Raw genomic sequence first — 12,828 nt, 5'->3', positions numbered from 1 at the left:
GTGGAAATAGCACAGGTTTTTGCTGTGTGACCATAGGAAAGTAACTCGACTTCTCTGAATCTGTTTCCTTGGGTGTAAATCAAAGATAAGAGCACTTACTCCAAAGAGCTGTCAAAAGAATTAAGTGAAACAAGGGGTGTGGAGATATATAGCAGTGAATGGAATTCGATAGAGGTTAATTGAATATCAGTCAGTAGAAGTAAACACAATTGAGTTACTTTCCAAGACAGCTTCCTAGTCGGCTGGGCCAACAGGAGACTGGGGAGACACAACACGATGCTCAAGCTGCCGTCGACTGCACCAAGCCCTGGGCTAATCGTCACATGTGGATCATTTCATTTCACCGGGAAGGATCGCAGGGTGGCTGCTGCTATCCCCTCTCACAGAGGATGGGAGGGAGCGTCACAGAGGGTGGACAGCATGCCTGGGGCCCCTCGGCTGCCAAGGCGGAGCCGTGCGGTGCACGAACCACACTCGGAAACTGTGTTCAAACCCCAGCTCTGCCACCACCTGGGCCCGGAGGAAGTCCCCTGGCCTGTCTGAGACTCAGCTTCCCGACCTGAAAAAGGAGGAAAAATGCCGACTTCACGGGCTGTCGAGGGGATATGGGATAATATGCCTGAAAGGGACTGGTATACAGCAGGTGCTCAATGAGTGCTTCCTCTACTGCCAGGGTTAGGCTGGGAAGGCTGCCCAAGAGCAGATGCCCCATTTCTTAGGAACTGTTATGCAGTAGGCACACTCACCAGGCTCAGCCCGTGACAGCCACAAAGAGTTTTTTCCTTGGGGCCTCAGTGTCACTACCTGCACAATGGACCAGGTGAAACCAGCTGTCTGAGCCCTTGCAACCTGACGGCCTATGCATGAGGGTGCGACTCTGATCTTGGAACTGCAAGTGTGACAAGAGGGGAGCAGGGAGAAGGGGCATGAGGCCCGAGGGCCTTGGAGGCTCGTGAGTGCCATCCCACACGGTGGCAGTGTGAGGCCCTTTCTCTCTCCCAGCCCCTCGGGGCCAGCACTCAGCTCTTCCTTCCTTTCACTAGATTTCAGTCCTGCCCCCACCGCGGCTGCCTTTGGGTTCTTCTCTCTCTGAGCAGCTCCCTTGGCGGCAGCAAGTGGAACAGTGAAGCACAGGGACTCTGCAGCCCGCCTGCCTAGGTTCCAGCGCAGCTCTGCCCCTGACAACCTACGTGGTCTTAGGTCTCAGACCCCCACCCCCCACAACACAGTATAACAGCAGCACAAGCCTCATCAACCCTGCGGGGTGTGTGGGGGGGGCGGCGGCTGGGTCTGGCACGTTGGCAAAACAGAAATAAGTTGGGGGAATTATTTATTATTTATTTTAAAGCACCTTGTAAAAAATAATTTGTCATGCTAAGACCTTGGGTTGACGGACATCGTTGCTCAGGAGGGGGCTCAAGCAAGCGGTCTGTCCGAGCGACTGCAGGTGAGGAGAGAGCGCGAGTGAGGGTGACACGGGGTGATGTGTGTGCGTGCGACGCCCGGGCCAGGCTGAGAAGGCCGTGCGCAGTGGAAACGCGGGCCCTTCGTTTAGAAAGCAGTGCTAACAACTTCGGAACAGTGACAGAGAGCATTGAAACGAAGAGCAGGCCCCTCCACGCCCGGGAGCCACTGTGACTGTCCAGGTCCCGTGCCCACGAGGCTGGCCCGGTTCTGTGTGGTGACGGAGGTACGGGTCGCGGGGAGGGCTGCCTTTCTCGAAAGTCATCCAACATTTGAAACCTGCACTTTCCACTGTTTGTAATTGTACCATCAATATCATTTGATTATACAATCAAATTATACAATCAAATTATATCAATTAAAAGAAGGAAATATGACAAAGTAGCGTTTCGAGCTCTCAGCTCATCGCGGGCAGCGTGGTTCAGCCACGAGGGCAGGTGCAGACTCGCGTAGGGAGCGCCGGCTTCTCCAAGCCCCGCCTGCCTGGCCCTGGCCGTCCACGCGGCACAGAACGGATCTCGAGCCCCAGAGTCTCACAGCCGGCACCCTGCACAGCTGCACACGGCGAGCCTGGTTTATAGCTCTGTGTCTGACTTCATTTGAAAGAATCAACATGTGTCAAGTGAGGGCTTTAGTGAGTGCAGGGCTAGGCCAAATGGAAAGGTCTTACTGAAATCCCAGCCCAGGGCGAAGAAGCCCCGGAGGAGCCTGGAAAGACTTCCCTGGGATGTGGGAAGGGGCCGTCCTCCAGATCCCTCCGACCTGGTGCAACTCGGCAGGTCCTCTCTGCCCCCAGTCCCGCTGAAACCTCCTCCACTCGGACGGACAAAGGACTGGATGTAAGCATCCAAGGTCATTTCTCCCACGGAAGTGTGATAAGACGGCAGACTCATTTAGAAACTTAAATTACCACTGTTTACACTTAGCAGTCTTCTCGCCGTGGAAAAACTGTTTCCAATTATGAAACGGGAGAGCTGGCCAGTGCTCGGGTCGATAGGACGCTGCCTGGGAGTGCACAGGTGACACCACCCAGACGCCTAATTACTTGGAAAGATAATCTTAAATAATTGGAATTAGAGCAACTGAAGCAATTACGAGATGTTGTGATCTCCGGGAGCAGCCCTCCACCAGGCACAGGGGTTCAATCACCTTAATGAGAGCACGTAATTAGAGGGACCCGGACTTTCAGAACGAAGTGGCAGAACCAGCGCTTCAGAATGAGGGAGGTGGGAGGACGGCATGTGATGCCGGAGAAATGAGGCTGGAGGGAGGTTTGGATGGCAGTGTGGGAGGAGGAAGGGTGGGCGGGTGCTGCTTAAAAGACTTCAGGAGCCTGGAGATTGACTCTAACCTAAACTTGCTGTGTGACCTTGAGCAAGGCACTTGACCTCTCTGGGCTCTACCTTCCTTCCATTCTTCATTCATTCAGCCAACGTTCATTGTGCATCAGCCGGGTGCCTGGCACTGAGGACAGTGGGTTTCACTCTTGCACGTCATTCATTCTCCAGGAATGACTGGCCCAGGGGGGCCTCATGGACAAGAAGGAATGCCACTCCTCCTTCAGGACCTGTGCCACCCAGGCCTTGTCAGACTGTCGTCATTCCTTCCACGCTCTATCCACTCAGGCTGGGCCCCTGGCTCACAGGAGTGACTCTTTTCCTCCCTATCGGTCCCCCATCAGAAGGCTTCTCAAGAGCAGAAGCTGCAGGTGATTTTCCTCACTGTCCAAGCTCCTGGCACACAGCTTGGCATGGGGATGCTGACCCCTGGGCTGAGGCAAGGTGGCTGGAGGTCCCTGCAGCCTGTTCCTGAAAGCAAGGCTGCAGCCTGTCCTGCCTGCAAGAATTAAACTGCACCCAGAGATGCAGCCCTTGTGAGGAGGTTACTGAGAATGGTTGGGGAATGATCCCCCTCTGTAGGAGGGTCCCGGAGCTCTGCTGCCTCCACAGAGGGGCCAGAACCATTCAGACGACTGACAGAAGGCTGCAAGAATTGTCTTGATATTGTCTAAGAATGGCAGGTGAGCAGGAATAACCTCCTGGGAACCACTCGGGCCAGCCTCCTGCCCCTTTGCGTCCTGCCGCATCTGTGTCATTGGGATGGGAGAATCTGAGCCCTCGTTTTGTCAGGCTGGGGCCCACAGGTATGCACGTACTTGGTGACTTGGGAGCACAGAGCGGGAGTGACTGACTCAGTCTGCAAGCAAGAGAGGACTTTGCAGAGGCAGGACCTGTGGGTTGGCTTGTGAAAGCTGATAGTTCTCCAGACAGCCAGGGGTACAAACCACCCAGAATTAATGCACAGGCTGCACTGACCACCCAGCATGTCTGGGCTGCAGCCAGCTGGCTGACCCATTCAGCTCCCATGTCAGAGTCTGGGCAGCTGTGGGGGCTGGTCCTGTCTCCCTTCCCTGCTCAGCATGTTCTGATCTATGCACGTTTCAGTTCTGTGACATAAATCAATAAAGTGCACTACATAAATTAAGTGAGCAGCAGAACTGTAAATAGACTTCAGAGGGAGAACAGAGAGAGGTTGAGGGAACCAACCAGAGACTATTATAGAAACTGAAGTGAGAAATGACTCAGGCAGGACTCGGGATTGTGGCCACGGAGCCACCATGCCGTTACACAGCTCTGAAATCTCAAACAAAGGAGACCTACAAGCTCTGGACATTGTTCCACAGAAATTGCCAGCTGGCGGCTGCCAGAACTCCCGGCTTGCTGGGGAACAGGGGCAGGGAGCAGGGATGACTTAAATCCCAGCTCAGCTCAGGCAGGTGGCTTCCAAAAGTCAGGACCCAGGATTCTGAACCCAAATGGGCCACCCAGTGTCTGTAATGTAGCCCCTGGTCCTCATTCATTCATTCATTCATTCATCCACTCATTCACTCATTCAATAAACTTTTCCAAATTTTTGAAGTGTACCAACCCCATCTGGGGCACAGGAGCCACAGGAAGGACAAGATCCAGTGCCCATCCCCAGGGAGAGTCCAGTCTGCTGGACGATGACCTCGATGCAGTGTGATGAGTGCTAACAGCACCAGGCACAGTAGGGACCTCTGGGGCTCAGGGCGGCGTTTCAGAAGAGATCATGTCTAAGTTGGGTTTTAAAAGGGTGAACAGAACTTGTGAGGCCCACAGCACGGAAAGGCAGTCCAGACAGAGGGAAGAGCATGTGCAAAGGCACCGGGGCCCTGGGGACGATGGACAGTTGGGGGAGTGTGCGCCAGTAGGGAGGCCAGGCTGGCACACCAGGCCACATTGAGGATTGTGGAAGGTGGAGTGAACACGGCAGGCAGGCCCTGCTAAGACGTCCTGTGTGAGTGGGAGCCCCAAAAGGGTTTTAAGCAGGAGTCGGATGTAGTTGAATCTCCATTTTAGACGGATAATTAAGACTTCAGTAGGAGGAGTTTGGTTTTACTTTCCACTGATGTCTCCCACAGACACAGAGTAATGCGTGCACGGCCAGTGTGGCCGAGGAGCCTGCACAGACTGAGCACAGCTGTGACACCAGCAGTCAGACTGAGGACTGGAGCGCCGGCAGTGCAGGGGGTGGGGGGTGGGGAGGGGGTACTCCGCATGCGCGCTCCCCTTTGGTCCAGCCCACTCTTCGAGGCCCACCGCTGTCCTGGTTCCTAACAGTAGAGACTCGTTTTGCCCGGTTTCCAGGTTTATAGAAATGGAATCGCATAGTATATGTTCTTTTGAATCTGGCTTCTTTTGCTCGACCTCCATGCCACTGGGAGCGGTCGTGCACGGTTCCTTCTTGGTGCCGTGAGGTCTCCACCCAGCGTTGACAGGCACTGAGGAATCGTAACGGGGAGGTTCCAGAGCAACAGTGTGACAGCAAACCTGAACTGTGCGAAGCTCAGCTTGTTCATTCAGTCATTCGTCCACCCACTCACTCTTCCTTCACTCACAGCAAGAGCCCACCTACCTGTGAGCGCAAGCTCCCACCTGGGGCTTTGGAACTGGGAACTTCACACTTTGACAAATGACCGGGTACAAGTCTTTGCTGGGGAATCTGGTTGATGTGGCGATGGGAGGAAACCTGAACACCCCCATGGACTCTGAGCAGGGGTCTGAGGTGCAGCCTGGTCCAGCAAGGGGGCGTCTCTGCCCACGGCCGGAGCCCTCCCACCAGGTCAGACCCTGTTTGCCCGGCCGTCTCCTGCTTCTGCAGGGCAGCCCTTCTGCCTCACCCACCCGCACTCCCCAAGGCCCAGGCCAGGGCTTGCCACACCATTGTTCAGGGGTGAAAAATGGCGGCACACAGAGGGTACTCTACTGGGGTCTGGGAGGGAAGGAAGAATTGCTACCTTACCCAAACATTTATTGGGTCACTTCTGGGTGACAGTTACCAGGGGAGACCTGGACAAGCAGTTCAGGCAGAGGGAACAGAATACACCATTAGTGAGTCCCAAACACACATACACCCCAAAATCTAGCTGGGCCAGTTCCAGCACCAGCAGCTGCCAGCCATCCTCAAAGCCTGCGACCAGGCCCAGGGGTGGCAGCACATGCTCCCTGCCTCAGTTTCCTCAACTGTACACTGGGGATTAAATGAGCCGCTGTGTGTGGAGCTCTCAGAATGGTACCTGGTGTGCAGTAGGCATTGCGTGGGCCAGTTAGCGTCTGTGCCATGGTTACTGTCCTATTTGCAGACCAGGAGGGAAGTCACGGCGCAAGCAGGTGCAGGGGAGAATTTGGCAGATGCATGTTCCTCCACCAGCCATCGGCCCCCAACTCCTGTGTGGCCCCGAACAATTCACTCATCTCTGCAGCTCGGGCCCCTCACCTGTGAAACCCACAGTGAGGGGAGGGCAGGGCGAGCAGCCCACTCCTGCAGGTGCCTCCGGGGGGGCCAGGCTGGGGGAGCTGGGGAGAGGCCGCCGGGGCTGCCGTGAGCACGCCCCCCGACCCTAGAGTACTCGAGAGGCAGCAAGTGCATGGAAATCATCCTGCAACTTGGGGGCAAACCAGCCCACTCAGCCTCCTCATACACACTTACAGACACTGCCAAAAGGCCCCCGGCGTGGCCACCGCGTGCTGAAAGTAAAACCACGGGGCCAACAAAACGTGGAGATACACCTTCTCTGGGGCCCTTGGTCCTTGTTGAAGAAGCAGGACTAAAGGGCTGGTGTTTCCAAAAGGAGGCCCAGCACTCTGCCTGTCACTGCACAAGGGCACACATGTACACACATGTATTCACACGATCATATGCATGCACATGTATGTGCACATACACACTGTCACTCACGTGTGCGCAGTTGTGAACACACGCATCTACCCACATGCTCACGTGACATGCACACACACTCACATTTGCACACATGCCCATGCCTCCATGCTCACACATCAGCAAGAATGTGTGCACACATGAGACACATGCACAGCATTCTCCCAGGAGCACCTGTGCATGGACACACACACTCAGACTTGGTGCATGTGTGTGCACATGGGCCCTGCTCCCCAGAAGGCAGACTTGGAGGTGAGTTGACAACTCCACAGCCCTGCAGGTGGTTGGGGAGCCGCTGGAGGGCTGCCTCCAGGTAGCGGCTTCTGAGACGTAGTACAACAGAAGGGTACGGAGTGCGGGCTCTGCCCCTTGAGATGAGGCTTAAATTGCTTATTGTCTCTAAGCCTCAGTTGCCTCATCTGTCCAGTGGGGTGAGAATGTCAGCCCCTCCCTCACAGGCTATGGGGAGGTCGTCAGGTAAAACACGTGAAGTACCTGGCATATAGTAACTGTTCAATAAACACCAGCTGTTTATCAGCAGGCAAATTCATAGTGCTTCCCAGAGACCTCAGCTTGGAAGCCAGGGCCAGAGAGGCTCAGACTGAGACTTCAGGGAGGCTGCGTGGAGCGACTAATTGGAGACACAGCCACGGAGAAACCAAGGAAATGGGAAGCCATCCCCACTGCCCAGAGCTTGCTCTGAGGGGGACCTGAGGGCCGTGTGAGCTCCCTATCATATGTCCCCTGGTCTCACTGACTGCCATTTGCTCAGAGCTCTACAAGGAGATGGTGTCCGAAGGGCAGAAACATCACCAGCCTCCGTGACGTCAGAGACATAGCCCTCCAGGTCCCTGAACCTCCGGACCCTACACAGAGGAGTCTGGGGGGCTGGGGTGGTGGCCACATGCCCTGGACTTAAGAAATTCCCCTGAGCCAAGGTGCCGGGGCCCCCAGGTTGAAGCAGTTCACATGGCGAGACTTCTGCCCTGGTTCCCCCAGCCCGACTCCCAGGACCCGGGCCCTCTTTCACCCCCGGGCTGTCCGAGGACACCTGCAGTCTTGCTCTCTCCTGGCAGATGTTCTCCTTGGTGGCAGAGGGGCAGTGGCCCTACGGCCCTGTGGCAGTGAATCATCTGGTATCCATTCTCCTGGTCTTCCACAAGAATAAAACCCCTGACTTGTAGCTGAGTACAGAATTGCCCAAGATAAAGACCCCACTTCCCAGCCTGCCTTGCAGCTAAGTTCTGGCCAAGGAGACACGAGCAGGTGTCATGGGGCGACTTCTGAGAACCTCAGAGGGGACGTGCAGGCTGTGCCTTTCTCCTCTGCCTCCGTCCCTCCTGCTTCCTCAAATGCAGCTGTGACAGCCCGAGCTGCCGCCAGCAGCTTAGACCATGAAGACAGAGGCCATGGGGTGATGGGGGGGGGGGGGGGCAGCAGGGGCCTGGATCCTGAGGACTCCATGGAGCAGAGCCTCCCTGAACGGCCAACTTTCAAACTTTTAGAGGTAAGAGTTTTACATTTCTCCCCTGAAGCCCGTTATTTCGGATCTCGATGACTTGCAGCAGCACCGACTGCTGTGCCTGCCCCACACCCAGGCTGTTCTCCAGCACCCTCCCGCTGCCCTCCGTGGCTCCGAGTCCCTGCTGCTGGCCCAGCACACCAGTGAGTGACATTTCTCTGCTCAGCAGTGTCCACATAGCCGGACCTCCCCCTGCAAGATGACAGAGAAGGGACATCGGGCTTCCTCCCCTCACACGCCCTACCTCCTGCCCAGCCCCAGTGCACCCTGGAAGTAAGGGACATGTAAGAGTTCTCAGCACTGCCCCACTGGGCAGGGAGGGCAAGACCATCTTCCTCTCCCACTTGCACCGGCTGCTTGAGAAACTTGGAGCTTTGCAAACCTGGACTCCGTGGCCAGGTTCGCGGAAGCAGAAGCTCTCACAGGGCTGCCAGCAGCCACCTGGGCAGGGACGCATCTCTAGAGAGCAAGTCTTGCACACCTGAGCAGCGCCACACTTACCTTTCTCCGATGCTGGGGCCAGGTCAATGAAGCTGCGACATTTTTCACCTTGAAAAGAAAAGAAGGGCTTTCAGAATGTGAGAGGAAGTGAACACTGTAGGCTTTTGCCTCTCCCTGTCCCGTGAGCCTCGTGGCCGAGGGCCCCGAGTGTCTCTCAGCCAAGTGGCATCTTTCTCCGACACTTACTCCTGGAACAGTAATGAACCTGCAGGGGCAGGCCGAACAGCTCTGCTTCCTCTCTCACCTCCCAACCCAATCCCGCCCTGTCACTCCCATCCCCTCAAAGCCCGGGACCCCTTCCCACGGCCTCCACGCCCTCCGCGCCCACCAGGACCAGGGCTGCAGCCCCTCACTGGGCTCCCTCAGGCTCCCCTGGCCTCCACTCCGGCCTCCGTCCAGTCCCTTGGCCTCGCTCCACACTGAAGCCAGACGGGTGTTTCCACAACGCACAGCTCTCTGGTCGCATCAAACACACGCCCTCACACGCTCTTGCTCAAAACCCCCTGATCTTTTCCCGAAGGATAAGGGCCACATTGTCCATGCGGACCCAGGATTGGCCCCCAGCGGCCTCTCCACCCACACCCCCACCTCCCTCCTCTCAGCTCCTGTGTCCTCGAGTTTCCTCCCGCTGTGGGGGCGCCACACGGGTTGGTCCCCTGCCAGAACACACTCCCCCTGTTACAAGCTCTCATGACGTGTCGGCCTTCCGTACAGCGCCCAGCCACCTTAGAACTCTTCCTGTGCGTGTGACTCCTGGGTGGACGGTCCCCCATGCCGCGGCCCCGCGAGGGCAGGCTCCACGTCCTGGGTGCACGCCCAGCTCCCTGAGCAGCGACCCCACCTCCCAGGGGCTCTGGCCAAAGCCTTGCTCTTTCCTGCTCTGACTTCTTCGCATCTGAACTGTGGCTCCAGCTTTGCATCGCATCTAGAATCAACCACTTCCCATCACCTCCCCTGGTCCCGCCTCCACCATCTCCCACCTGGTTTTTGGCAGTAGCCTCTGTGCGCCCCTCCTGTTCCCGCCCTTATCCACACAGTGGCCGGAAGGATCCTGGTATAACCCAAGATGAGGTTGTTTCTCCGCTCAGGACCCTCCTATGATTCCCAACTCAGAGTCAGAGTCAGAACCTATGTCCTCACCGTGGCCCACCAAGCCCTGTGTGATCTGACCCCCTCATCACCGCCCTGACCTCATCTCCTAACAACCCCTTCCCAACGGCTCTCTCCACTCCAGACACCTAGGCCTTCGGCTGACCTCTTCACGTGGCAGGCACACCCCTGCCGTGGGCCTCTGCACAGGCTGCTGCGGCTCCTTCAGCCTGGAGCATTCTTCCCCCAGGTGGCTAAATGGTCTGGCCTCTCCTTCATCACCTTCCTCCAACGCTGCCTTCTCAGGGGCCTTTCCTAACCAATCTATTTAACATTCCAAGCATCCCTGCCCAGATACTCCTCCTATCTCCTGCCGCTGCACCCTCTTGCCTAGACTACTGCCTGCTACATAGTGAGTGTTCAGGAAATATTTGTTGGAGTATATGAATGAATAAGTAAACAATGAACAAATGAGCAAACAGGAAATGAATGAGTGCATGCCTTTACCCAAATATTATGCCTATAAGAGCCTTCGCTTCTTCGGCCTTTCCTCGAAGGCCTCCCTGATGCCCCAGCACCGTGCTGGCCCCTGAGGATGCAGTGATGAGTAAGACCGGCCCGGGCTCCGGGCCCTTCCTTGTGAAGGGCGCACATGGAGGACGCGCTCACCCACCCACTCACAAGCACATTCTGTGTGACCCACACAAGACCCTAAGAATACGAAAGTTGTTGCCTACAAATCCAGACTTCTGCTTTCTCTTGAAGAATCAGAAGAGCCGGCCATGCTGGCCCACAGCCCCAGACCGCAGCTGCCAGAGGGGCCGGGCGGGTGCAGCGCCCTGGGGGGGGGGGGCACGCTCTCCGGTTTGCCAGGGTCCCGACCACCCCCCGCTGCCCTAGCAGGAGCCTCACACCCCTGAGACACTAGACTGGGTGACCTCGACAGTGAGCTTGCAGTCCCCGGTTTAAGCATTTTACTGCTGATCCCTGCAAGGAGACAGATTTGGAGTCAAAACGAAACAATGTGATTCCGGGGTGAGAAAGATCTGGAAGCTTCCAGCATTGTCAACTCATGTGTCTGCTTGGACTTCCTAAATTCTTCTTTAAGAAGGTGCTTTGAAGCCCTTCGGCTACTGAACTGCCTTCCAGGCCCAGGGAAATGCGAAGGCCGATGTGGGGGAGTGGTGGGAGGCGCTGAGGAGGAAGGTGAGGCCGGATCGCCAACGGCCTTGAGTGCCAGGCCAAGGAGCAGCCTCCTGTCCTAAGACCCCTTCCACGGTCGTGAGGCCCCAGGTGGGCAGGTGCCTCTCTAGGCTCCACCCGGAGATGCAAGCCCTTGCCTCCCTTCACGGAAGAAGAAAACAGGGCCCAGGGCCGCGGAGTGAGCAGTCCGCGCCACGCAGCAGGTCAGTGGTGCTGAGATTAGGACCTGCTGAAAGAGGTGTTTGTCGACAGCCAAGAACCAGAAGGGAGGATTTTAAGAAATGAAAATAGAGGATGAGTTAGAGTGGACGGATTTTGAACAGATTATTTTCGATTTCTTTAATGTTCATATTGTTTTCCCAAAAACCAGAGAGGGAAAGTTTTAATGGCTGAATTCAGACCAGCACCCAGGGCTGCACTGAGACTTCAGTGGGCCCTGGGCACTTCTGCTTTTTGGATCCCTCCTATACAAAAAATAAAGTAAATTTAAGATTATATTTTATAACTTCATTAGCTAAAGATGAATATATTAACATTATATGTTGAAATTTTTCTTCACCTAAAAGTTTAGCTTTTTCATCTGATTTTAAAAGACATTAGCCCTGGCTGGTGTGGCTCAGTGGACTGAGTGTTAGCCTGCAAATTGAAAGGTCACAGGTTCGATTCCCAGTCAGGGCACAGGCCTGGGTTGCTGGCCTGGTCCCCAGTAGGGGGCATGCGAGAGGCAACCAATAGATGTCCCCCTGACACATCAATGTTTCTTTCTCTCTCTTTCTCCCTCCCGTCCCCTCTCTCTCTGAAAATAAATAAATAAAATCTTTAAAAATTTTTTAAAATAAAAATAAAAGAAATTAAAACATTTCTATGGGCCCACGGGAGCACCGAGGCCGCAGGCCCTGCGCCCCGGGCGCTGAGGGAGAGGTCAGCACAGCACCAGGTCTCCCGGCTCGCACATCACTGCCTTCCACCCCCGCTGGGCTCCTCACGTTATTTACAATTTCTGTGCTGGGTATTTTACCATCTCTTTTTCTTTAACCGTTATATTGAGATATAACTCACATAACATGTGATTCACCTTTCTAAAGTATATAATTCAAAAGTTTCTCAGTGTATTCCCAAGGTGTATGACCATCACCACAGCCAATTTCAGAACATCTTCCACCCCCCGAACAAGCCCGCCTGTCCGTCAGCCCCCACACCCCATGGCTCCCCGCACTGGGCAGCCGCTGACCGGCTTTCCTTCTCCAGGGATGCGCCTGGTCCGGCTTCTCTCACGCAGCACGACGGTTCCCAGGGCCGCCACGTGGTGGCCTGCGGCAGTGCTGCGCCCCCTTTGGTGCGGAGTAACGCCCCAGTATATGAGTGCACTGTGCTTGATTTACCCACTTGTCAGTTATGGACGTTTGGGTTTGCTTCCACTTTCTGATTATTTATGAACATGCGTGTACGAGTTTTTGTGTGAGCAAGTTTTCATTTCTCTCAGGTAAACACCTACAAGTGAAAATTCTGGGTCACGTGGGAATTGCATGTTTAACTTTTTGGTAACTGCTAGACCGTTTTCCAAAGGAGGGGCACCAGGTCACAGTCCCTCCAGCAATGTGTGAGGGTTCCGGCTCCTCCACATCTCCGTCAGCACTGGTCACTGTCTCTCTCTTTTTTACTATAAGCATCCTTGCCGGTGGGGAGTGGTACCTCATTGTGGTTCTGTTTTGCCTTTCCTTAATGGCTAATCATACCAAGTATCTTTTCATGTGCTTATTGGCCATTTTCGGAGAAATTCAGGTCCCTTGCCCATTTTTAATTGTACTATT

General features: G+C 55.3%; 1 protein-coding gene across 2 annotated transcripts in view; it reads right to left on the bottom strand.

Moving 5' to 3' along the window:
- GSG1L (GSG1 like) overlaps positions 1-12,828 on the bottom strand; it is a 205,640-nt gene that overhangs the window by 128,615 nt on the left and 64,197 nt on the right. For both annotated transcript variants that reach the window (XM_037140019.2, XM_053671470.1), the window contains exon 2: positions 8,726-8,773. In XM_037140019.2, coding sequence (XP_036995914.2) covers positions 8,726-8,773 — 48 coding nt within the window. The remainder of the gene's footprint in view (positions 1-8,725; positions 8,774-12,828) is intronic.

This window comes from Artibeus jamaicensis, unplaced genomic scaffold (assembly GCF_021234435.1).
Source record: "Artibeus jamaicensis isolate MK-2021 breed Jamaican fruit bat unplaced genomic scaffold, CSHL_Jam_final contig_700, whole genome shotgun sequence".
Lineage (NCBI taxonomy): Eukaryota > Metazoa > Chordata > Mammalia > Chiroptera > Phyllostomidae > Artibeus > Artibeus jamaicensis.
This window is presented reverse-complemented; position numbering and strand designations above follow the sequence as displayed.